Source organism: Indicator indicator, chromosome 9 (genome assembly GCF_027791375.1).
Source record: "Indicator indicator isolate 239-I01 chromosome 9, UM_Iind_1.1, whole genome shotgun sequence".
Taxonomy (NCBI): Eukaryota; Metazoa; Chordata; class Aves; order Piciformes; family Indicatoridae; genus Indicator; species Indicator indicator.
Genome location: NC_072018.1, coordinates 7989564 through 8016891, shown reverse-complemented (window position 1 = coordinate 8016891; position 27328 = coordinate 7989564). Strand labels below are relative to the sequence as shown.

Here is a 27328-nt window from a genome sequence, read left to right as displayed (position 1 = left end):
CTAAATCTTGGAAAGCAATGCTTGATCTCTTCGTATCAGTGTCCTGCCAATTTCTTCTACTTTCTTGCATCCTGGAGGAGAAGTTACATATCAGAAGGCGGCTTTGCTTTTCTATCACTGTTTTAGGTTTAGAGATGATTCCTCCAGAGTACCAGAGGGTACAAGGAGTTGAACAGTCCAGCCCAGTGGGTGGACACAGGAAATGATGTTATTCCATTCCCAGAATGCCTGCACCTCCCCTTTATAAGGGAAGGGGACAAGCTGCCCAGACCGCTTCCCCTCTCCCTGCTCCCTTCCGATGCAGGCTCCCTTATCTCTGGCAATCCGGGGGACTGGGGCCTTGAGCAGCCTTCAGCTGGCAAGCTGAATTTTAAGCTGCGTCCCATGGGTTTGGTACGGGAGGGTAGAGAGGCATTTGAGGCCTGGGGGTTTGGCCTGGTTTGGAGAAAGGTTGTGGATGAAGCTTTGGCCTAAGGAAGTTCTTGGAGAACCGTGGCTGAGATGAAATGTGGATTTTGTGTATTTTATATGCTTTTGTATTGTTGTATGTAGTTATGAATTCCATTTAAACCGCTAATTCTTTCCAATCTAGTGCGGAGCAGTTTTGCTTAACGTCTTTGAGAAGGGTTAATGAGTATCTGTCTCACTCCTTAAACCAAGACAATCCCACTCTAATTCTATCCCGTTAAAGTCTACATTCTGCAGGTGAAAGCCACCCCTTGGTGACCAAGGATTTACCAGTACTTTTCTACAGATTTATTGCTCTCCTTGCAAAGAATCTTTTTGCTTGCTTTCATTTAATCTCCTCAGTTCCCCATCTTTAAGACAGGGATAACAAGAAGTCCTTTTTTCATCTTTCCATAGCCTAACCTGTTTATATTGCAAACATTTCCATCTTCATTCTGTAAGTTACTACAGCCTATTGCCCAGGGCAAATGAAAACTATGAGGAAATGTGAAACAGAGGTGACTGTTAATGAGAGGAAACATTGATGTCTTACCTGTCAATGCCATTGCCAGTCGAAACTCTTCCTTCAGCATCTGGAGAACTTCTTTTGCTCCTTCTTCACCCTAGAAGGTTAGAGGACAATATGAACTGTTAGGTGTACATATAGCTCATGTATGTAAATACAGGCATGTATACATGTGCCAACAAAGTTTTGTGCACAACTCGCATACTTGTTATAGCAAATTTTAGATTAAATGGTCTGAATCCATACAGACACCATCACACACGTACCCCCATGTGCACACAGACATACATGCATATGCTAAACCCAAACAGCAAGTTAAGTATCTACCAACATAAATTTGAACTTTTTCTAACTTACTTGATAAGCCAAGCCCCAGATGAGAGGTCTTCCAATGAATACAGCTTTGGCACCAAGAGCTAGTGCTTTGAGAACGTCTGTGCCTTTTCTTACACCACCGTCTAGGAACACCTCCACCTTCCCCTCCACAGCCTCAACAATTTCAGGCAAGACATCAATCTAAAAAAGTAAAATAGGAATGCAACTTGTCCACTTGTGTAGCCCTATTTAAGTGAACTTTTATGTACAGGATCCAAGATTTAAAGAAGCTAAATGAGCAATTGCATGCCTAACTATGCACAAACACTACAGTTTTGTATTGAAAAACAGTAGTGACTTTAGCATGTCAGCAGAGATATACAAAGGTCAAATTTATTTAGAAAGTCACATAAATAGAGTAAGAATCAGCAGGGTCACACAAAATGTCCATCTGATCCCATGACATGTATCCAACATAAGTCAGTACCAAATGTTTCAGAAGAGTATAAGAAACAGCTCCCCAAACTTCCAATGTTCAGTAGTTTGGAGGTGATAATTGATGAGTCACAGTCACTTTTCAAAGGTTGGTGGGGAAGGACTTTTTACTGCTCCTAAGTTACAAGTAACCAACCAGGGAGCGAAGTAACACATCCACACCATGTTCGTGCCTCAGAGAGATAAGCCTCCTGAATTCAAGCCTCATGCATTAATTACAGGGCAAATGCTCTTATACCAGATAAATAGTTCCTATTCATAATAATCAGGAAAGACAAAACTGTAAGTCAAGTACTAAGGAGACTGTGGTAGTGAGAAAAAAGGCACAAAAATTCATATCTTTCAAATACAGATGTAATTAATTTCCTTTCTAATAGATAAAAAAATGACTAGAAGATGGGGGTGGAAGAAACTTTAAAGTGCAGTTTGGTTTTAAATTTGGATTAAAATTTTCTTGAAGTTTGGCACTTGCTATGATTTTTTTAACTCTCCATTTGGTTTTGCTCTCTTGCCAAACATATTTTCGATCTGTTTCCATATACAGAGACCATTTTCTACATCCTGACAAATCATATCAACATTAAAGTGCTATAACTACTGAAGCATGATGCAAACCATAATTAAAACATAGATTTCCGCAATGTGTAACAAGACATTAGAAATATTAACCAGGCTGGGTTCAGCTCACATTCTGAGAACCCATGAAATTAAACAAGTATTTCTAAAGCAAAAACATCTAGCATAACCTGACACAGGTATTTACATTATGAAAAGTGCATTGTGAAATGTAGTTCTTTGCATGCTGAAATCCAGTGAACACACCACTTTTATAGTGCCTTCTCCTCTGCAATGTAGTGTTGCAAAAGACTAACTCATAACAAATCGTTTGCAAATTTAATTTCTGTGCTATTGCAGTTGCAAAAAAAAAAATAATTCCTACTACTTTATCATTTCTCAAAATGGTATTTTTAATATCCTTGTACATTCTTCCTGTTGGATTACCTCACACACAGAGGTAAGCCCAAGATTTTCAAATACTCTTGGTGAAACCAAGGAATGCATTCTCAAAAGGTGACAAGAAGATAAAGAAGTAAGAAGATTTATTTTAGAAATATGAAGCACCCAGAGTCTGAAAACTGAGTTCCCCTTGAGGTGTCTAAAACTGAATAGCTGCACACTCTCCAACATCACAAAATCATGTTTCATAGAATCATAGAATGGCTTGGGTTGGGAGGGACCTTTAAAGATCATCTAGTCCAAACCTCCTGCAGAGATTAGAGAAACTTTGACTAGATCAGGTTCCACAGAGCCCTGTCCAACCTGACCTGAAATATTTCCAGGGATGGACCTTGTACCACCTCTCTGGGCAACCTATGTTAGTGTTTCACCACTCTCATTGTAAAAAATTTCTCTCTAGTCTGAATCTCCCCTCTTTCAGTTTAAAACCATCACCCTTGTCTTGCCAACTACATGCCCTGCTAAAAAGACTATCCCCATCTTTCTTACAGGCTTCCATGCAGTACTTAAAAGAAAAATCTCAACCTGAAAAACATCAGGAGGTCTTTGTCATACCAGTCCACTGGAATACCTGAAGACAGAAAAAAGCATTTCAGAGGACACTACCTCAGTTTCATTAACCATTTAGAAAAACATTTGTGCTGACAGTTGTCTCTCCAGTGTAGGGCTTGGCTGGTGAAGAACCAGCCAACACAACCAGCAGTCACCGAGTGCATGTGAAGACCTAAAAAAATTAGTGGCTGAAGGAAGTGGGCTGGGAGAATCCGCAGCTGTCTCTCAGAAGGAAAGAGCAGAACTGCTCCAGGGAAGGGAGGGACATGCCAGTGGGACAGAAGAGCTGAGCAGGTAAGACTTCACATGCAAAATACTCTGCAGTGAAAAAGGGCTTACCTGTCCCACCCTCCCTTAAGAAAATGATCATGGAAAACATGAGGCTTTTCATCAAGGACACATTAGGAATACTGAAACAGTCACAACTAGGCTTCAATTCTCCTTTTCATTCTCTTTTTACTTGCACAGCTTTGCCATACCAAATGAAGAAGGATGAATGATGACTGGAATTTGGGTTTTTTTTCCTTTGGCCTGAACACAGACTTTTTCATTTTCCTTCTATTTTTTCCAGTTCAGAACTTCTCAAATCCCTTTTCACCTTTGGAAAAAGCACAGGGTAGCCCAACAAGGAAAAAGGAAAAAACATGTAATTTAACTACCCTGTATCTTTTCCAGAGGTGAAAATGTTTGAAAGGATGAAAATGGAGAGTTAATTCTGCCTTAAGCTGCTCTGTAACTAATTTTTCAGAACTCCCTGAAGAATATTAAAAGGGAAAAGCAACTGTAGCACAACCTTCAGTGAACTGCAAACCACAACATTGGGGTTTAAAAAAAAAAAAAAGGTGAGAAAGGGGAAATATGAAAAAAATAGGAAAAAAATATTAAAGACTTTACAATTTCTAGACATTTAACTAACAGCAATACACTATCTGAAACTGCTCTTCTAGACTTCCACAGAGGGTGTTGTAGCCAAAGACAGGATGCTCAGGTAGCTTGAAGAAACAGCCACATGTAAGCCCTCGTGTGTTTTTTTGGTTTGATCTCACCAAGGGGAAGCTTCACCTAACTTACAGTGTGACATAACATACAGTGATAAGTGGAGAGAAATTAATGGCCATAGGGTAAGGCATATCTGTAGTCTTTTTCTCCAGCTACCATGTGTTCAGAATAAGCAAACAAGTAGTAAAAAAGTAAAGAAACCCAGAGACTGCCTATACATACTGGCACTGGTACTTACAGTTGCAGGGACCCCATCAAGCTGTCGTGCTCCATGATTTGACACCAGGATACCATTTACTCCAACTTTTACAGCTTCTTTAGCATCATCCGCTGCAAAAAAAAAAAAAAAAAGACCAAAATCAACCAACCAAATAAACAAGATATGCCCTTCCATAGCTGGGAACTTATTGACACAGTGATGAAGGAAGTTTTGCCATTAAAGACAGCATTGCCAGCTAATACAAAGCCACTTTAGGGCTTCATCATGCCAAAGTCCCATCTCAAAACAGGAACCAGTTTTATCTTTAATCAATAAAAACATAAAAGTAATTTGAATTGTTGGAACAGAGCATTTTACAGCTTAGGATTAGCTACCACTTTGGTTGCTAGCTTCTATTTTTTCTGTTATGTCCCACAATCTGTCACTTAGAAATAATTTTGTTAAATAATTTTCTCCAAGCCAAAATCATTGGCATCATTACAGTAATAATCTACGCTTAATGAAACAACTTCACTTCGCTCAATTCTCTTTTGAAGGAATGAAAACCCAGCTTCCCTTTAAGTAACATCCAACTCAGATCAGAGTTAGGAGTTTACAGACACAATGAACAGAGAAAGTTCAATCTTCCTGGCCACAGGATTTCAAGTAGAATTGATGTGATGACAGTCAAACAACTACGTTAGTGACCAGTGGCTCTAGTTCCTACCTACTGAACATCAAAGTAAACATACTGTACTGTATAGCCATTAAAACATTCTGACAACTCCAGGTAGTTATTTAAGCAGCTGCTTCAGTGAATGTGTTTGTTGCTGGGTCCCTAACCTAGCATGAGGAAAAGAAGCTTTCTCCTTTTGGTTGTTTTCTGTTTTGCACAGAAACATGAACATCCCATCGTAGTCTACATCAGCAAAGGAAACAATTGCCATTAAAAAGCAATGCAATTCTATGCAATGCTACAGAAATTTCTTCAGCACAAATACTTCTCCTTTTCTGGTGCATCTGCAAGAAGGTATGCCACACCTGCCCCATGGGAAGCAACAGAGCTACATACCCCTGAGGATTCCTTTGGCAACGATAGGCAGCGAGGTCAGCCTTCTAAGCCATTTGACATCCTCCCAATTGACCGTTGCATCAATTGCCTCAGCTACATACACAGCCAGTCCACTGTTTTCTCCAAAGTCTTTCCCTGAGGAGAATGCCAGGTCACTGCTTGAGAAGTTTTTTAATCTAAACAAAAAAAAATAGTCTGAGAAAGATTCACTGTAGCCATAAATCAGTTCCTAATGCCAACATTCAGTATAGTGTTAAACCTTTGTTGTACCACCAAGCAGGAGGAAAAAACACCTATCCTGGCATGTCAGATCCCAGTCCTTAGTCAGCTGAAACCTTTGGCTGGCAAAGCATTTCATAGCATTGGTGCAAGTTTCTCTGTCCCCAGGCAAAAGTCCTAGTTCATTCAGAAGAAATAGGATAAAAGTCTGAATTCTAAAGGTTCAGCATGGTCAGCAAGTCGAGGTGGGTGATTCTCCCACTCTACTCTGCTCTCACCTGGAATACTGTGTCCAGCACTGCAGCCCCCAACACAAGAAGGACATAGAAGTGTTAAAATGGGTCCAGAGGAGGGCCATGAAGATGATCAGAGGGCTGGAAATCCTCTCTTATAAAAGACAGGCTGGGAGAGCTGAAGTTGTTCAGCTTAGAGAAGAGAAGCCTCTGGGAAGACCTTATTGAAGCTTTCCAGTATTTGAAGGATAGCCGGAAAGTGTCTTTCTATAAAGCATGTAGTGATAGGATGAGGGTTAATGGCTTCAAAATGGAAGAAGCTAGATTTAGGTTAGATATTAGGAGGAAATTCTTCACCATGAGGGTGGTGAGGCACTGGAACAGGCTGTCCAGAACCACTGTGGAGCTCCAGCCCTAGAAGTGTCCAAAGCCCAGTTGGACCACAAAATCATAGCATGTCAGGGGCTGGAAGGAACCTTGAAAAATCATCTAGTCCAAGCCCCCTGCCAGAGCTGGATCACCTATAGAAGATCATAGAGGAACACATCGAGGTGGGTTTTGATTATCTCTAGAGAAGGAAACTCCACAATGCCCCTGGACAGCCTGTTCCAATGTTCTGTCACACTCACAGTGAACAAATTTTTCCTCACGTTTACATGGAACTTCATATGCCTCAACTTTCACCCACTGCCCCTCATCCTGTCATTGGGCATCACTGAGAAGTGCCTGACTCCATCCTCTTGACACTCACTCTTTACATATTTATAAACGTTAATGAGGTCACCCCTTAATCCCCTCCTCTCCAGACTAGAGCCCCAGCTCCCTCAGTCTCTCCTCATAAGGAAGATGTTCCACTCCCTTAATTGTTTTTGTGGCTCTGCGTTGGACTCTTTCAAGCAATTCCCTGTCCTTCTTGAACTGAAGGGCCTTCAGCAACCTGTTCTAGTAGGAGGTGTGCCTTCCCATGGCAAGGGGGTTGGAACTAGATGATCTTCAAGGTCCTTTTAAACTCAAATCCATTCTTTGGGTCTACGATTCTATGAAATCCACGGCCCAGAGGAAAACCCAGCAGTGAGAGCACTAATTTGGGCTTAAGACTCTGTCCTCCTGTGCGACTTCGAACACAACAGTTAGCCTCTCTTTTGCCTCAGTTTCTCACCATAAAATAGGAAAACAGTATCTGCCAGGAGCATCATGAGGACAAATGCACCATAGGATGTGGGACATTCAGGTTCTAGAGCAGTACAGGCTGGAACTTAAGACTTGCTTGACATAATACAGGATCTACTTACCAGCAAAAATCCCCTTAGCCTTCATGCAGCAAATTTGGGTTTGGTTTTCATTTTCCCAAATCTAGGGGATTCAGTCACTGGAGGAACAGGGGATCTGATAGGTGGGAGAGGAGGAGGAGGAAGGGAAACTTTGCTAAGCCCTGTGAATTTGATGGATCTACATGAAGTCTTGCAAAGAATTCAGAATTTCCATCTGTCCAAAAAGACCAACACTAAGCTGGTTCACATTGTGTCTTTTTTGTATGATTCCTTGTTAAAATGCTAGAGGGAGAAATGAAATTCATATAAAAACATTTGCCATTATTTACTCTTTAGCACCATATCAATCTCACAGGTTCTAGGAACTGGATGGTAAGCAACAACCCCTCCGTCAAAGAGTTCACAGACTAACTAGCCAAAGCAGGAGAAGGGGGAAAGAGGGAAAGTGGAGAAATTTAGTCTGTGCTGGTACTAAAAAGCTGAAGTAGCCCAAGAGCTCACAAGCATTAAACTGCCATCAGCAACACCAATACCACCAAAGACAACCATGTCCCACACGAGGCTGATTGCTCTGTCCTTTGGAAACTGTCTCTCATTCTACATTGCACTATTTTATACTCATATTCCACATTTTGGGAAACTCATATGAGTTTTTTTTTTTTTTGCATGGAAACTGGATAGTTTTTGCGACAAGCAGCAATTCACATGGCTTTTATGTTCAGCTCCGGGTCCAGAGGAAAATGAGAAAGAAGCAGGCTCTCAGCAAGATCCAGCTTTTTAGCTGCTAGCTTGTGGAGGGTGGGGTACTCAGAGGAAAACAGAACCATGGATAAGATTATATAAATAACTGTTGTTTTCGTTGGCCTGAGAAACGCAGATCAACACTTGAATGAATGTTGCCTTACATACATTTCTGAGCACAATGACACCTTGTTGTTGCTTTGAAACTTTGTTGAAAACCTGAAGCCAAGAAAAAGTTATCACATAACTGAGCAGGGCCCATTCTAGAGGAGTTTCACCACCAGCTCTGCAACAAAACACTGTCCAAGTGTCATTCTGAAATCTGAAGTGATTCATTTGAACCTTTAAAGATCATTCCAACTTCACATTATTTTATATCATTCACTCAAATGAAATTTTGTTACAGTTCTGTCAGGAAGGGTTAAAGTGTTTCAGAAATATACTCTATCACCTTCCTCAAATATTTTGGGATTATTTGGCTTGCATTCAAAAACTCCTGTTCCCCAGGTGTTAAAATGATACAGCCCCTAAAAAGAAAGAAAATCTATCAAAGATTTTTTTTTTTTTTTTTTTTTTTTTTTACATAAAATGAATGTGTATCAGTAATGCTTTGGCAATCACAGATCTAGAGCAGGATTACTATACAAGGCACATGTATATCAGTGTACTACATTTTAGTGTTAGATGTTTCAGCAATCTTTTTTTCCAAGTGTTTTCCTAAAAAGTTTATACTTTAACACCAAAATCATAGGGAAAGTTAAGGTTGTTCTGTCAGTTTTCATCGTATTAATCATTAGCTTCAAGTACAAGCATACAGTGGAGATGCAACAACTCATGTTCTGAAGGGTTTTTTGCCTGTGAGATGAAGAAGCAGATTTATTGCACAGTCCCATGGCTTACCTGCAGTTTGAATAGTATGAAAAAGAGAAGACCTCAGGGTATGATATTATGTTTCTTGCTATGTACATGTTACATACAGGATATACATAGTGTAATTGAACAGTCTTAGGAAACACAGGAGGAGCATGCCCCCTGCCTAGCAATAGCCTTCCTCATCTTCATCTTCCTCAAGTCCATTAGCGATCAAACAAGAGCTTGAAGGTCTTTTTCAGTCAGCTCAGGATGCCACCACATTCAATACATTCCCGTCCCCGCTCAGTTCCATAAACAAAGCGGCCTACAGATACATGTTATCTGTTACTCTTATCGTGCACCTGGGAGCTTCTGATCAAACACCAAGCATTCCCAGACACCCCAGGGCAGCTGCGAACAAACACCAATCATCCCCGGGCAGGGCTTGGCCACTGGGTGCCTCTAATCAAATTCCAATTAACTCTCCCCTGCTACAGCACCTACCTGAGGTGAGGAGGAAGCTGAAACTTGTTGCGCACGTCATCAATGCGCCTGCCGAGGAACGGTGTGTCCACTGTCACAAAGATGCCTTTGTAGCCTGCTCTCTCTGCACGCTTCACAAGGGATTTGGTAACCTCCCGGTCTTTGTACACATAAAGCTGCAGCCAGTGAAGGCCAGCTGGAGCTGCTTCAGCCACTTCTTCAATGGAAGAAGTGGCCCAGGAGCTCAGCATCATCCCTGTCCCCATTGTACAGCAGGCTGAGGAAACACAAAGTTATATTCAAGATTAGAGAAGCTTCTGTATTTTGGATAAACAGGAGCACCTGGCTCAGGAGAGTATCAATGCATAGAATGTCACCCTGCCTGTCCTCAGTGAAATCACACTTCCAGACTTTCAGGGAATGCTGCATTAAGAGCAGCTACCAACAGTGGGGGACTGCTGAAAAGTTTTCCAGCTTGTTCTCTGCATTTATAGGCACACTGCTGGTGACTCTTGTCTGCATTCTGTTGGAATGATCCCTGCTCCAATACTGGAAATAAAAGATATTTCCTGTGCAACCTGATCTAGGCGATCCTGCTTTAGCAGCGTTTAGACTAGATGATCTGCAGAGGTCCATTCCAATCTCCACCATTCTGTGATTATTGTATCTGTGATCACGATATTATGATCCAGCTAAGCCTAACCCATATTAATAATTCTCGATCCTATGAGGAGTCTGTTTTTAAGCCCCTAGCATCTGACCCACTTTTCAGAAATTTTGGCACACACATTTAAGAGCATAGGTATGGATGCAGAGTTTTAAGTGATATTAAAAAGTGCATTTAAGGCTTCCAGCTTCTTGAACACTGCCACAATGCTGCAGGTCAGTGTTTTGGATCTGTCATTCTCAATGTTCCTCTTCATCCCTCTTCAGAACTGTCACAGAGGCTCCCTTTAACATTTTTATCATGGTATGTTGGCTGCTTTCTCCCACTCTGAAAGTGGTCACTGTTGTCATGCCCACTGGGTATTTCAGGGTATATTAAACCAGGACACAGCCCAGCAAACAACCTTATCTAAGGACTTAAAGGGGAAGTTCTTTGCTTTAACATTTTTACCCCGTCTCTTGATTTGAAGGAGAGGGACCCCACACTCATTTTGTCTCCACCAGGATCATAGAATCAGTCAGGGTTGGAAGGGACCGCCCTGCCATGGGCAGGAACACCTCACACTAGATCAGGCTGGCCACAGCCTCATCCAGCCTGGCAGGGATGGGCAGGGACACCTCACACTAGATCAGGCTGGCCACAGCCTCATCCAGCCTGGCCTTAAACACCTCCAGGGATGGGGCCCCAACCACCTCCCTGGACAACCCATTCCAGGCTCTCACCACACTCATGGTGAAGAACTTCTTCCCCACGTCCAGTCTGAATCTCCCCAGTTCCAGCTTTATTCCATTCGCCCTAGTCCTATCACTACCTGATATCCTAAAAAGTCCCTCCCCAGCATTCTTGTAGGCCCCCTTCAGATACTGGAAAGCCACAATAAGGTCATCCCGGAGCCTTCTTTTCTCCAGACTGAACAGCCCCAACTCTTTCAGTCTGTCCTCATAGGAGAGGTGCTCCAGCCCTCTGATCATCCTGGTGGCCCTTCTCTGGACACCTTCCAGCATGTCCCTATCCCTCTTGCAACAGGGGCTCCAGAACTGGATGCAGTACTCCAGGTGGGGTCTCACCAGAGCTGAGTAGAGGGGGAGAATCACCTCCCTTGACCTGCTGGCCACACTTCTCTTGATGCAGCCCAGGATCTGGTTGGCTTTCTGGGCTGCAAGTGCACACTGACAGCTCATGTTGAGCTTCTCGTCCACCAGCACCCCCAAGTCCCTCTCCTCAGGGCTGCTTTCCAGCCAGTCACTGCCCAGCCTAGATTACTGCTTGGGATTGCCTTGATCCAGATGCCAAAACCAAATACAAAGACAAGCAGATACAACAGACAAGTGGTGCCCAGCGTCTCTGTTGAGGCCAAAAGGGATGGATGCTTATACTGAACATGTTTTGGCCTCTCCTTCTTTACCTTCAAAAAGTTGTAGAGCAAAATCATGCCTGAGGTGCAGCCCCAAAGTTAAATGCAATCAAACAGTCCCAGATGGGGTCAAGCAGAGGGAGGCTCTGTGCCCACTGCCTCCCCAGGGAGATTTCCAACCCTGGCTGTGCTACAAACCAGCTGACCTCATACAATAAGATGATGAATTTGCCACTTAGTCTTTTTGAGTAGTTTGTTACTCACTGTAAAATAAAGGAAAACACACTGTGAAACTCAAAAACATTATACAAATCCTTATTTCTCTTGATCTACCATAGGATGCATATTTTTAATATAAATGGGCCTCTGTTCCAAAACATCATCTCCAGCCCATCAACAAATTAAAAGGCAGTCATTATGACAAGATTTTATTAAATAAGGACTACAGGATTTTATTAAATAAGTCTCTGAGAGTGGAAAATTATGAACAGTTTATTCAAAGAATTTGGTTACACCCTCCCAGGGCCACCAGGCAGCTTTCATTTATTGGGAATATAGTAGCAATGACCCTAAACTCCACATTGCAGCCATTTCACTCCTCCCCTTAAAATTCTAGAAAATAGTTTGCTCTCACAGATTAAGTACCTAGAAATGAGTTTCTTCTGCAGAACATATGCTGAATGCCTAATGTCCTGTTAAAAATCAGCTGTGGTGGGTTATCACAAACCCCATAATAAGTGATTTGTCAAATCAAGAGCATTAAGTGATGCTAAGAAACAAGGGTTCTGCATTCCAGTTGCTCTGTCAAATATGAGTTCATGAATGCAAGGGAGGGTTGCTAACCCGGCAATTGCAAAACCCTCAGATCAGATAAGGGAAAAATGTAAATGTTATGGCTCAATTTGCCTTTAGGTATCCATTTATTTCCATTCTTCCTTTTATTCTCCAGTCTACCTCTACAGCCCTGCAGACACACAAAGAGTGGCAAAAGGCAAAATTAAAATGGAAATGACACGATAAATTATATTAGGTTAAGTAGAAGATCTAAAATACAAATACTACCATATCTTTTCCATTTAGCTGCATATAGATAGGGAAAATGGTGCTTTCATCTGATTTAAGATTAGATTTAAGCGGTTTGGTTCAATCAGAGTTCAACTGTCCCAGACTGGGTTATGGCATTTCCACAAAAGCCATGCTCACAAAATTCTCTTCGCCTGCCCTGCAAAGTTCAGGACTCTTGGGTGGAGAACCAGCTCGATGCTCACATTTTGGATCTGCATGGTCAAATTCAGAGTTCACACACACAAAAAATTTCAGTTTTAGAAAATCCAAGTTCCAGTTTTGGTTCACTCGTGGTTTACCTTGATCATTCTAAAGCTTATTTTGACAATTTTCTAGACTTTCAAAAACAAAGATACATAGCCCTGAAGTATTTCCAGTTTCCATTTTGTTTTTTTTCCTACCTTAAATCATGTTTTGCTAAAAATACATTCCCATTTGTGCACTTTTAGCTGCAGCTGAAGGAAACAGAAGCAATTCATTTCCTACACAGCTATATTTTACACTTCCATTTTGAGGTGCTGCAAATATCTCTGTTTATTATTACAAACCAGTGTAAATCAGATCCATATTCCCACAGAATGCTTTTGAATCAAATAGGTGACATTTGCCAGAGTTTAAACATCAGATTTTTGTAAACCAGCCATTTCTCATGCCATTTCAGATTGCTTTAGTCTTTTTTATTGTTGTTTTCTAGGTCTTCTTTTAATCCCAAACAGCACCCAAAGCATAGTCTCCCTTTGTACACACTGCAGGTTCCCACTGAGGTCAATGACAATGCAGAGACCATGGCATTAGCCACGCACAGGAGCCTGTGGAAGTTTTTGACATCAGGAAGGTAAAGTTTTGAGTTCTTTGTAGCGTACCTTGTTTCAGGCTCAAATGCAGCTAGAGCTGGGATATGGTAGGGTGCCTGGGAAAGGGGACCTTCATAGCTTTTGTTCCATGGCTCCTTGAGCAGATGCAGATTTCTCTGCCCTACTGCTATCTCCTTGTACTTAGTCTCACAAGCAAGGACATACTTTCTCACCAAAGAACACAAGCCTTAGCAAAATGGAGCTTTCCATATTCTTGAAGAACTCAGCTGAAGTATTTTACATAGCAACAAATCAAGGATGACCATGGGACAGGACCCACTTGTTAAGTCCACAGGAGAACAGTTCAGTAATGGCTTTTAGCCCATTTTTTTTCATCCTGAAACCTCAGTCTCCTTCCCCCCTCTGATTGGACATAATTTTCTTAAGTGGTTTAGGAAAGGTATGGAATTTGTCCCTGTGGGCAGCTCAGAGGCAATATGCTTCAGGGGAGAGCACTGGAGAAGAGCCGAGTTTAAGCTTGTATATTTTGTCAGAATTACTTTGTACAGGAATGGGAATCTTTTCCTCTAGCTGTGTAAACTCTCATAATTTCCCTTTTAGGGGCATTTCCAAGGCATGGCAACCAAACTGCCTCACTATAGTTGTTCTTCCTTGAATCCACTGGTGGATCCACAGTCCCCAAGTTAGGGGACAGACAACTTTGCTTGGGATCAACATGATGTCCTTTTGACATTGTGGTATTTCACAAGAAAAGCAGGTATGTTCTTGAAGCTGCACCTTCTAAGAAACAGAGTTGTTTAAAGTACTTAATATGACTCTCTTGAAGAAATGCAATTGGCTGAGAAATGCCCTGCCTGGCCTCACCTCACTTAGGCCTTACAAAGCACTGCCTGTGAGCTGTGCCTACAATCATTTTGTTGACGCAATGCATTTTGTCAGTCAGGCCCAAAGGCTGTAGGCAGCAGGAAAAGATGGCTGGGCTAGGAGGGCTGTCATGCCAGGCTGCCTGTGTACACAAACAAAAAAGTCCTCTGGCCATGCCAGTTTCTGGGGCCAGTCAGGATCAGGTCAGCACAGGCCATGTTTTCCCATGTGCATATTGTCCTCCTAATGACCCCAAAATAGTCATACCTCAAATTAACATTTTGTGGGGGAGAACATCACATAAGTAACAGGTGAAAGATTGGTACAAAGTCCTGCTACTTCCACTATAACTGAGCACAAAAATCAGCAGATCATAAACTTCCTCCTTCACAGTCAGGAACATGTCCAACGAGCACAAGCACCATGAAAAGATGCTCAGCAGTACCAAAGCAAGAAATATGACAGAAGTCTGTTATGAGCCAGAGGAACAAAGGTATTGTTGCCTCTCTAATGGAAATGCTTAAGATGCCAGCAAATCAACTAAAAGAGAAAGAAAGGGCTTTTCAGTCAATATTCCTATCCCCTCTTTGGCAAAGCAAATGGTGCAGCCACATCACAGGTGATGCCAAAACTTCTTGTGTCAGCAGTAACTCAGAAAGTTGTTTGAGAGCAATTGCAAAGGGTAAACATAAACCCAACTACTATTCAGGTTTCAAAAGATCTGGCCAAGAACAGTCAGGCTGTGCAGCCTTGTTTTCCACAAACCAGAGAGAAGACAGGTGGATATAAGCTAATGTAGCAGTAAGGGAGCGTTATGTAATTAGCAGCAATACAAATGGAATAGCAATCTCAATAAAGTAATGCTACATATCTATTTATCACCAATAAAGGCTTAAGAAAAGCTATTTCTTACTCAGCACAAGGTTTTGTTTACTTGAAGGTAGGTTCTATTTACAGAACCATGAGTTCTATTGCACTTGCAGAGAGACAACACAGGGATCACACTGGTTGCAAGCACAGTGTGAAGTCAGAATGACAAGTGAATGTCTTTGCAGGAAGAATACTGAATCCTCTGATGGACAACCAGGAGGAAAAAAAAAAAATCACATAGAATCAGAGTTCTGTTGAAAAGTGTTCAGAGACCAGCCCTTTGCTCTTTAGCAGTGGCTAAGATTATTCATCAAATTTGGCAAATATTTTTAGTTAAAGAGGTTGAAATTGGAGTGGGTAAGATGAGAAAAATTCACCTAATTCAAAATGTCATGTGTTGATATTTTCAAAGTGGAATGTTTTCTTCTGAGCTAACACTTTTGTTTCAAAACAGGAGTATAGCTAAAAGCATTAGCTAGTAGGAAAATGAAATAAAACATTGTGTTTTGGATGAAACCAAACATTTCAGTTAATCCAAAACAATTTTTCTCCCATTTTTTCAGTTTCTGCTGAACAGAAAATCCATTATTTGGAAAACTGCCACAAACACTGATGAACTACAACTGAAATGTTAGGGAATATACTTGAAGAAAGACCTGGAAAAACTGGGACAACTGCCAAAGTCCATGAAGTTGTTTCAAGGGCAAGAGAGCTTTCTCTGTAAGAAAGGACTCCAGCTATACTTAGACATGTCAAAGAAAAGTGAGTAGCAACCTTATTACTGCCTATATAGACAATATTTTTTGTGTGTGTGGTTTTTGCTTGGTTGGTTTGTTTTTTAAGTCTAGCTAACAGGAATATAAGTAAAACCAGGTTTGAAGCTGTACAAGTCTTGATCATGATTGTGGTTTTACTCTGCTCAGGGTGGACTTGCTCAACCTTTGCAACAACTTCAGTTGTGGTGGATGGCCTGTCATAGGCTACCTCAAAATTGCAATTGAACATTTTCCCCCCAGAAGATCCCTTACTATTGGAATAGATTTGCCAGTGAAGGTGAATTTAAGGCAAGTCACCAATCTTTGTCCTGTTTTGGGTAAGATGCACGCTCTTCTCCATGAGCTTGGTTGCTGCAGGAGAACATCATTTTAGGACCAGCAGCAACAAGGGGAGCAGCTCTCAAAACCCTACTAAGCCCCAAAATGAGGGATTATGAAGATCAAAATTTTTACCTTAAAGACATCCCATGACATGCCCTTGTCACTGAGGGAATCTTTATGCTGTACTGTGGGGGCAAACCTACTGGAAAAGCAGAGTTCAAATTAAAACACTGCCACTCATTGGGATCAGGCATCATTTCCAAAATACAGAACAGTAGGGGAAGGAATTGTTACTGCTGCCTGCACCACCTTGCTCTTGCAGGTAAGGATGGTGTGAACCCAAGATTATCTCTTGGGGTATAACACCAACTAGCCACAGGTGTGGCTTGTGGCACCTGCCAGGCACAGACAAGGGCACACTGTGGGTGCTCCTTTGGGCAGCTGCTACATCCCACACCACAAGCCAGGGAACAACAACGTCTGGCTTTCCCTGGCTGGGAAACGGCAAGATTCAGACCATGCCATGCTTTTCAAGGATCATCACAACATCAGAGGTACCACCTCATATGCCACTACCTGCACACCTGAGCCGAAAGTCAAGCTTAGGTTTGCAATAGCTTCAAAACTATGTTTCAAACTGTCTTGGCTTGTGCAGCTGAAGCAAAAGCTGATATAAAGCAGCCAACAAACTGCTCACTGATATTTCAGAGGTATCACAGAGTTTAGGAGAAGCTGGATGCAGCAAACTCCCTGATTCCAAATGTCCCAAGTTTAAAGAAACCTTTAAGCCAAACATGTACTTTACAGCTAATCCTTGTCATCTTATAAGGTCAAACCAAAACCTTGGCACGGAAGCCACCTCTAACAGACAACAAAACCAAAGCTGTATTTTTTACTACCAGAAACACTTAATGCAATACAGAGGGTGTGATTTCAATTGTGCTTGCCTTTGAAAGCAATGAAAAATTTACCAACTCTGACAGATTTATTTATCTGGCTGCACATTCAAACCATTGCCACTACACCAAACCCTCCTAGACTGAAAATCCAAGAACATTAAATAAAACAATCATACTGAAGTCCAAAAATCAAAGTGCACAAAAGTCAGGAAATTCCCAAATTAAGTTATCTACCACAACTATAACTCAGTCTTATTGTACCATTCAACTTACAAATTGTTATAGATTTATGTCTTAAAACATGGCCAGGCCACAGCACTGGTAGGAATGTTTGCTAAGAAGCATCCTGGATTGTGTGTTTCAAACCTTGCTCTTAACTTTGCATTAATGGTTCAGATTTTCCTCCCAGTATAACCAGGGCCAGAAATAATCCACAGGAGCTACCAGAGGAGAGGACAGCACCAAGGCATACCACTGGACATGGCTTCACAAAGCAATTCAAGGTATTCGAGCTCCATCGTGTGGAACTTGTCGGCACATACAACGGACATAAAATGAGCTTCTTAATAAATCTTTTTGAAAGGGGAAAAATGCTGTCACAGAGACTGCTGCTGGAGTTGTGCTGCAGCCCATCACAGTGCAGATGACAACAATGCAGCTTTTTAATGAGGCTTGAGACCAGCTCCCACTGCCAGGCAGAAAATTAGACTTACTTCACATTAGCATTTGTTACATTGGTCATGGATACACTGAGAGCTGAATAGCTCAGCCATACACAGAATAATTATTCTTTTTTTAAGTCCTATTTAGGTTCTGTATCGTTTTCATTCAGAGCTGGAGCACTGAAACACACAGCACGATGCACTTTGTATGCAACAGACACACAGGGTGACCTCTTTCTTTGTGTCATCCTGCAGCTCAAATTAAAGGAGTATGAAACCACTCTCATTTATGGCCCATTTTTTGAAGCTTTTTAGACTGCATCTATGCTGGCGACATCTTTGTGCAGCATGTAGACCGCAGGGGCTGTTATCTCACTGGTTCCATGGGATGCTCTCAAAGAGCTTTCTTCAAAGCAAGTATTTTTGCCAGACAAGCAAAAGCTCCTGAATTTCTAGAAGCAGTTCTGTAACAGGAAGAATGTTGTCATGGCAATATATATAGTTATGGTCACAGAATATATAAAGAAATATATAGATAGAGGGAGCTTTCAAGTTTATATTTGTTACTCTTCTTACATACTGTTTCACAGAGAGAACCTGCACACCAAAATAGGCAAACAGTGAAAAAAACAAACCAAAAATAAACCTGATTACTCTGAGCAGCAACTCAAACCCATCCTGGTCACAGCACCAGGAACAAGAAACCAACCAGCAGGCACAGTATCACTCTGTTCATCTCAAACTCACTGCCAGAGGAACTTGCATGGTGTACCTCTAGCAGTAGCTGTCTCTCCGTCAGCGTGAGCCATGCGCTGCATAGCGGTCGCTCCAACGCAGACCGGCATGCTGATTCTCTGCCCCAAGACTGAGGTGGACAGGTCCATTACCGATACATCCCTGAGCACCCAAGGGTACAGCTTCCATCTGACACAAAGAAAAATAAAGATAATAAAAAGCCTGCATCATCAGGGTTATTTACAGTTCTTAATGGCCAAGAGTAGATTTTTTTTTTCTGCTGTCAGGAGAAAGCTGAAGGAGAAGCAGCTCCATAAGTCACTGGGGAGGCTGAAGCAGAACTTCACTACGCAACCCAGAACTGGAGCAAGACTCACAAAACCCACAAACCCACAAGGGAGCAGGCAAAGAGGAATCAAAGTCTGTGGACAGTGAAAGAGGCAAATAGTCCTTGAACATTGCTGGCTGGTACTATCTGAAAGCAATACAAGACTTGCAAAATAGTAAGGTCCATGCTGAGTCTCAGCCTCCCTGAAAGCCTTGAGGCAGAACTGGATGAGAGAGGGTGTGTAGGAACATAAGTCATCAGCCCCTTTGGTTATTCCTTCTATAGATTAGGGAGCCAAACATCACGGGATTTTTGTATAACACCAGGCTGGCCAGTATGCTTAGTTCTCTCTGTCTCTGTGCTATGCGTTTCTGCAGTGACACTACACAGAAATGGTCTGCCACATGGGATGAGGATGGGCAGAACTGCTGCCCTGACTCTCCTCAGCACAGGGTGGGTGACAGAGACTGAATAATCACTTTACTCAGAGAGGTTTCATCCCCAGCAGTCACTGGCTGTTGTGTAACAGTCCGTGGGACTGCAGCTGCCAGGTAAAGACCAAACAGCCACAGTAATTTGGTGCCAAAAAAGACCAAGTAGTGCAACTGCTTTCTCAATAGGGTTTGTATTAATTTCTCACTAATGCATCCTTCCCTCTGGAAGGGCTCTGATGGCTAGAGAATTGTAATGACAAAATAATTAAAAGCTTAAACTCTAGTACTGCTGGACCTGCTCAGCACTAGAATGCCAGAGACTGGTCGTATTATCAGCATGCAGGCAGCAACCAGAGCCACTGTTACCAGACTACCCTCCAACAGCAGGTAGTGTTCAGTCTGAGCTTGTATATCGAGCTGACAGGTTAGAAGAAAAGAAAACCCAAAAGCAAATAACAACCAAAGAAACACAATAACAAAGCAACAAGACATAATTCACAATGTCTTCACTTTGGAAAGATCAAGAGACATTTCTGTAAGAAGACTGAGACAGAGCCAGGACAAGTCAAGAATTTCTGAAGCCCTAGAGCAGAGGACAGTGCCAGCTCTCCAGGAAGCACTCCACAGGGAGGAGAACGATATGATGTTTGGAAGGAGATACATAGCTGTGGGAGTCAGCTGTACTATTCGATGCCAAAACACACACTGCAAGTATGAGTCCTCAGAGTTGTTTCCATGCTATTGTATCAGTTTATTTTTCAGGGGATGGTGGAACAAAGAAAACATTACTTTTTCCTCATTCTTTCTTCCTAATCCTCATTCTGAAGGCTCTCTCTGAGATAAGAGACATCTTTTCCCAGCAAATAAACCCAAATATCCATTATATAGTCACTGGGTTCCTTTATGCATTCTTTCTACTGTGCAGGGAGCAGAAATGTAAGAAACTATTATTTTCTATTTTGGTACAGACTTCAAAGGCTGCCACACACTCCATGTTTACTCCAAGTCTGAGTAAATAAGTTTTCCTGGATCTTTTGTAAAAACCTTGTATAGTTTTTTAAGTCGCCTTCTGCTCATCACCCACATTTTTTCCAGCCCAGTCCACACTCACACGCTGCAATCTGCAATTGCAAGCAAGTGCATCTTTCTTCCTGTCTGAATGCAAGAAGCTGCAGCAGGGCAGGCAGCAAGCATGTCTGATTTAGGCAACTTCAGCTAAATGGGGTTTCCGAAAGAAGGATGAAAAGGACTGAGAGGAGGATGAGTGTGTATTTTTCTTTTTCTCTCTATGCTCAAAAATTTCAGAGCGTAAATTATCTTGCAGTTGGGAAGCTCATTTTCAACTGTGAAAAACAGTGACATTTTTAAACTGCAACATATTCTGAAGCAGGTCTTCTTGCTTCCCTTCCAACTCCATGCTAAATTATCCATTCATGCTGCATAGCGAGCAGAGTTCTTGGTCAAGGACACTGTCTTCAAAGTCCCTATCCCAATTCCAAGCCACTGTACTGCCTTAATCTCTCCTACAGCTCCACTTCCCATCAAAAGGGGTAGGTGCTACTGCTGTGCTAGGCCAAGCAAGAGCTGCTCTTGCTTGAGAAAGATTGACTTTTCTTTCCAGAAGTGTCTTGTCATCCACACAGAGACCCTTTTCGCAGCAAACCTGAAGTAAAAGGCATGACAAAAATATTTTTTTTATTCAAAGCATTCCTTTTCTTTCCTTTCCTTCCTCCTTACAACTTTGCACATTCGTTTAATGCCCTCCCCAATCACATTCTCAGCCTTTCTTTCTCAACTAATATTTTAATTATGTGCCCAGTCAGATTAATACCTTTAACACATATCTACAAGACAATACCTTTGCAGAAAACAGGCATCAATGCAGTAGCTGATGAACCAGCAGCTACTGCTCCTCATATACACCAACAAAATGCATCTCCCCCAAAGGCCACTGGGCAGTCAGTGGCAGAAGACATGGCAGATTAGCAGAAGCATGTTCCTGCACACACAGACATCCCCCTTCACTGACATGCCAAGAGGGGAGATTTCAGATTGATTTCTTGAATGCCATTCAAGCGAAAGGCATCCTGACCTTGTTATAAAAATCTAGTCACTATTTGGGTGTCTTGGTTCCTTGACAACTTGAGAGGGAATTTAACTGCCAGACAGCCTGTCACAGGAAGGACACACAGTGTTTCAGGACACGGAGCAAATGCAAGGTGAATGTAGTCTGGCACCACAGGGAATAGTATGTGCTCTGACATCCTAAAATCATATTCTCTGGCCTTAATGCCTTGCTCACATCAGTACCATCTCCACATCATTTCAGACCATGAATAGAAATCAATTAACTAGACTTTAGCAGGAACAGACTGGTTTTGAAATGTGAGCCCTCGTTCTTCCCTCAGTCCCAGAAGAGCTGAAAGCTAGAGGAGAGTTACTGTACCTGGTGTTCACCTCATCTTAAACATTAACCTTCCAGAGACAATTTATAGTCTTGTATCCAGATCCAGGTCTGAAGTAAAGCTCCCGTGTTGTCAAAAGGCCAGGACATTCAATTTGTAATCAAATGGATATGGATTGGGCTGCTCCAAAAATTGCATGGGCTATTCTGAAGGTATTCCAGCATCTATTGAAACTACCATTAATTTGCTAGATCATAAAAATCTACTTGTTTCTCTGTAAATGCAACCATTTGGTTGCCAAAAATTAAAGAACTCACAGATAAACCCAATAAGGATTTTTCTCCAGATAAAATCAGTCACAGAAGTCTCACTCATCCAAATAATCTTATACCACAAAGGTGTAGGCTAACAATTCATGCTTGGGGTTGGTTTTGTGCTTTCTATTTTCCAATTAAACATTTATACATATATCTATAAATATTTAAACCGTTAGAATTTTTAACCAGGCTGAACCCTGCAACTGAGCTTCTGACAGTGGAAATCAACAGGAATGCTCTGGTCACGAGAAAAGAAGCTGAACATACTTGTTTTTGTCACAAAATCATTTGACTTTGAGACTTGGGGGTACAAAGTCTGTCTTTCTTGTTTGCCCACACGTTGTGCTCAGGAGCTGTATGAAAACCCAGTAGCATGCTTGGAGACATGAGGACCATGTGAGATTGCAAGCGAAAAGTAGTCCCTCATCCTGAATGGTTAGGCCATGCTTGTTCCAACAGCAAAGACAAAAAGATTTTCCAAGTTGCTTGTGTCAAACAGGCGTTAACAAAACCAAAACACTGTGAAGAGTTTATACCAGGTTTCTACCTCTTCTGAATGTGTTATCAGCAAGCCACTGCAAATGTGGTCTAAGGAACTGTTAATGGCAGCATACCCCGTGCTCAGAAAATAGGAATCTGCCACCACATATGTCCCTCAGCAGCATTGTGTGGAGCACTGCAGCTATCAAGATAGAGCCCATGGAGTCTTCTGCTCAACATGCTTTCACACCACTTCAGCGGCCCCTTAAAGGGGCTCACCTTTGCAGGGATGGAGGTCCATCTGGTGGCAGGCAGCAAGGGCACACTGCTTACTGGAAATATTTCAGCCTGTAAACAGGTACAGGAAGGTACCAGACATTTTGAGAATGATTTAACTTACATTTTAATTGCTACATAAGGGCTGTTATTAACTCTGACCACCTTTACTATCATCTCCCTCTTGTAACACTTCTCCCTGAAGCTGTGAATCACTATATCCATGCTCCAGCCCTGCATCCTTTCCACTTCACACAGGTAAAAGCTGGTAAGCCTCAGCAGACAACTTCAGTTGTGACATCTGTCCTTGAAGGAAGAGCTGTTCCAGTGCTGTTGTGACCAGACAGGAGGGGACCACATCTTACTAGAAGAGCTTCAGAGTTTCAGGCTCTGACCTCAGCTCTCACACTGATCTACTGGGTGACCATCAGCACATCATCACACTTTTCTGTGCTTTAGTGGATGCCGAGTTACCTTTCCAATACAGTGATGGAAAGGTAACAAGCAAAGCTTTGACTTCAACATTTTTGACCCATGGCTTCTCTCTTTGGCTGTCAACAAGTTCTGTCGCTTGATTATTTAATGAAGTCTGTTGTCAAGCCCTTTAGATTTTATTAACTGCCATTTTGGTCTAAAGCTACTTTGAAAATTAGATTCTGTTTTCTTTAAGACAAATATACAAAGAGAGGGGGAGCAAAGACAGAAACACAGCTTCCATCCCCTTCAGACCTTTGCTGCTGAGGAGTAGGAACCCATCAAAGGTCTTTTAACACCACCACTACCTGAGAAATTTCATTTACGTTTTAGTGTGTCAGGCTGTTCAACACACTGCTAATTAATATCATCTTCAGTTCCAGACTGCCTGTAACCTCTGCAGTTCTGAACACCTAAAATTGGAAGCTCTTATTGAAGATATCACAGAAAATGCCAGGAAAGAGGATATGATCCGGAACACCACAGGTGACCAGCCCAATGCAAGGAGGTAGTCTCATCAGAGGAATCTGCCCCTGTGGTAGGAAACAGCTTCAGAGCAGAGCTGCTCATATCACTAACATACAGCTCTGCTAACATCAAAACAAGTAGACATACCCAGCATTTTGCTAGCCTGTTTCTGGGCAGATCAGATCCAACTTGTTTGATCATGATTAGCTGTAGCTGTCAGTAAAAAGCTCACTATTTCCACAGTTTATTGCCTCTGAGTGCTTTGAGTGTCCTTTTCTTAACATCCCATTTTGGTTTTATGAGGGCAAATAACATCATAGATTCTGGAAACATTAAAAAAAAAAAATTAGGCAAGCACTACTACATCCCCTCCTGCACCTATTTACTCCTTGGAGCCAGAGTAGTCCTTTGGCTTGTGTCTGAGCAGCCCCAAACACAAGAGGATTTTCAGTCTGCAACGGGGGCTTCTGCATGGAGCTAAAAAGCAGTCACAACAGAGGTTAGTTTTTTTCTTCTCCTGACATTCTAAAGCTTTTCTATATGTCCCTAAAACTACAGGTTCTGAGCTGATTTCTCCCATCTCTACATAAATTCCCACTGAGTCTCCTATAGCCTTAGAGCTGCGTGGGATTTCCATCTGAATTGCTCATAGCTTGTGGAAAAGCAGCTGGAGGAGTAACCAGGATTGCTGCTCTAAAGAAAAAAGTTAAGTGAGGAGAGAGAAAGACTAAAGATAAATTAGAAAAATCTTGTTTTGTTCTGTTAGAACCAGAAGGATTTAAGACAAAGCCTTTAGAGATTAGCAGACAAGTGCGGGGGGCGGGGCTGGTTAGGGGTGGGGAGAGGGACAAATAGATGTCTGCACCAACACAGCACCAGAAGGAAACAGAAGACAACAGCTGTGTAAGCAGTTCAACTGGACACTGCAGAGATGAGGCAACCAGCCTCCAGCTGCCTTTTTTTCTCTGCAGCACTTGGGTTGATGCTCTGCAGACAGAGCAGTGGCAATTCAGAAGACGCAAAACTGAGCTGACACTGTTTTCGACGCTCTTCCACAGAATATGACAGCAAATACTGACCGATGTTGTGTTGACCTTGTACTTCTGAGACAAAGGGTGACCTGAATCCAGGCTCTGACAGCAATGCAAGGGGCCAGTCTATATCAGAACTGGTTTATAACAGCTCCCATCATTTACAATTCCTGGTGAAGTGCTGACCTCCTGCTGAAATCCCACCAAGGCACAGCTTGGCCACCCAGGACTGAGCCCTGACTTCCACGGCTCCTTCCAGAGCTAGGATACAACTCCCTTCTGCTAGGCTATGCAGCTACAATCTAGCAACGCTGCATGAGCACTTACCAAGAAAGGCTGCATAACCCACTTGCTTTAGGAGGAACAAGCAAGAGGCTAAACTGACTCAGGACATAAAAAGTATGACCCCACCACAAGGATACCTAACGTAATAGTCCAAAAGGAGGAAATCACAGTTTCATCATAGAATGCTAAGGGTTGGAAAGGACCGTCAGAGATTGAGTTCGATGCCCCTGCAAAGCAGGACCACTTAGGGCAAGTCACACAGGCATGTGTCCAGGCAGGTTTTGAAGATCTCTGGAGAAGGAGATTCCACAACCTCCCTGGGCAGCCTGTTCCAGTGCTCTGTCACCCTCAGAATAAATAAGTGTTTTCTTATGTTGAGATGGAATTTCCTGTGACTGGGTTTATGTGCATTGCCCTTCACCCTATTAATGGGTATCACTGGAAAGAGGCTGACTCCATCCTCTGGACAGCCAATTTTCAGATATTTGTAGACATTGATAAGATGCCCTCTCAGCCATCTCCTTGCCAGACCAAACAACCCCAGGTCTCTCAGTCTTTCCTTATGAGAGATGCTCCAGTTCCTTAACCATCCTTGCTCTCTGTTGAACTCTCTCCAGTAGTTCCCTGTCCCTCTTCAACCAGGACACAATATTCCAGATGTGGTCTAGGTAGGACTGAGTAGAGGGGGAAGAGAACCTCCCTCAACCTGCTGAACACACTCCTCTTAATGCATCTGAGTACACTATTGGCCTTTTTAGTCACCAGGGCACCTTGCTGTCCCATGGATAACTTACTATCAACCAGGACTCCCAAGGTACTTCTCTGTGGAGCTACTCTCCAGCAGGTCAGCCCATAACCAGAAAGGGTGAATGGTGTTATTCATCCCCAGGTGCAGGACTCTACACTTATCCTTGTTGAGCTGTTTATCAGCTGATAAAACACTGAAGCTGAAGGCCTCTATACAGAATTAATGTTAAGAAAAGCAGCAAGACGCAGGTAAAGTTAAAAGGATGCTAATGGATTTTTGGGACTGCTTTTTGACAGAAAATGTTAGGTGGAGGAGTGCAAAGGGAGAGAGAATTGTTCTGAAAAAGAATTGACAGTCTTTTTGAGAAAAGCCAAAAAAGTTTCAGAAAAACTGACTTTTGTCCAGAGAAAAAATAAATAATCTAATATTGCACCACATCTGCTAATAAAGCAGAGTTTACACCCCCTACCTCCCACTCCAGCCTTCAACCATCCTACCTGGAAAATGCTGCTACATTATCTGCTAGGGTTTCCTGGTCATCTGCTCCGGATCGGTAATAATCATACACTGATTTGGGGAGAAATTTTTTAGCATACTCTTCAAAATCAGCAATGCAAACTGGTTTTCCAGACATGTTTGCAGGTCTCACAAGGTTAGTTTATTCCCTCTGCCATCTCTTTTAAATCCTTTTTTAAGCTCTATAATTTTTGTCTGTAAATCATTAATTTGAGACCTCAGCAGGATTCAGCTTACCTACGTACTGAAAAAAAACACACCAACTTCTTGTGTCATGTTGGACCTCAGCACTGTGTTTTATTTCATGTGGTCAAAGCCAACATAGGACATAACGGAATAACACATGACAACACCAAAGGAAAAAAGAGCAAAGAAAGAAATATGTAGGTGCAGCACACGACTTAAACCTGCCGTAACGGAAGTGTACAGTCTCGCATGCATGCCAGTATAATCCAAAGTACCCAGGAGACTGAAACCACAGAGATACTGTTTATACCCCAAAAACCAAAATTGTAATTTAGATGACTTATAAAAGTAGGTCCCAGCCTGGACATTTAGGACACCTAACACAAGAAAACTTCCTGTTATCTCCACTAAAATACTGGATACTGAGTCAAGTTGCAGGGACCCCATCAGGCACCCAAAACATCTTCAGGCAAATGGCTCCTGATTTTAAGGTAACTCTACCTTCACACTCAGACAGCTCTGGTTCTTACTACTTTTGGGGAGAAGAGAGAAATCAATACCTTAATCAGACAGAAGCCCCCAAAGCACAGCACAAGACGTGGCAGGCTTTGCATCATGCACTGGAGCAGAGCAACATGCACTGTGCTCATCACACCTCTCTCTGGTGCAAGCAAAGCACAGAGGCCTGTGTTTTACTCACTGGTCATTTTTTGTGGAGCACCGAAACAGAAATATAGCTATGCCTCACTCCCTCCAATAATCTAGGGTTTCAAAGGACTTTATTTTTTTCATTCTTCAGCAAGCCTGGAGAATTCACATAACAGCAAGTTATCTCTGAGATATACCTCTAAGAAAACCACAGCCATTTTCCATGCTGCTGGTTTATAAATAGCAACTAGGAACACATGCTGCAAAAAGTGAGAAAAATGCT

General features: G+C 42.3%; 1 protein-coding gene across 1 annotated transcript; it reads right to left on the bottom strand.

Moving 5' to 3' along the window:
* Positions 1-26329, bottom strand: HAO1 (hydroxyacid oxidase 1). The gene is made up of 8 exons (XM_054383667.1): positions 26193-26329; positions 18487-18638; positions 9443-9698; positions 5623-5798; positions 4590-4681; positions 1331-1489; positions 1001-1070; positions 1-71 (listed from the first exon to the last, which is right to left on the bottom strand). Exons 1-8 carry the CDS (start codon positions 26327-26329, stop codon positions 1-3), a joined length of 1113 nt encoding a protein of 370 aa, XP_054239642.1.
* Between the last annotated feature and the right edge of the window lie 999 nt (positions 26330-27328).

Bases quoted from the DNA above. Each gene is read 5' to 3' on its own strand.
- HAO1 (XM_054383667.1), bottom strand. From the start codon at position 26,329: ATGTCTGGAAAACCAGTTTGCATTGCTGATTTTGAAGAGTATGCTAAA. The intron at 18,639-26,192 runs GTAGGATGGTTG...TCTTTGTGTCAG, and splicing joins AATGTAGCAGCATTTTCCAG to ATGGAAGCTGTACCCTTGGG. The intron at 72-1,000 runs GTAAGACATCAA...CTTCTCCTCCAG, and splicing joins ACTGGCAATGGCATTGACAG to GATGCAAGAAAGTAGAAGAA.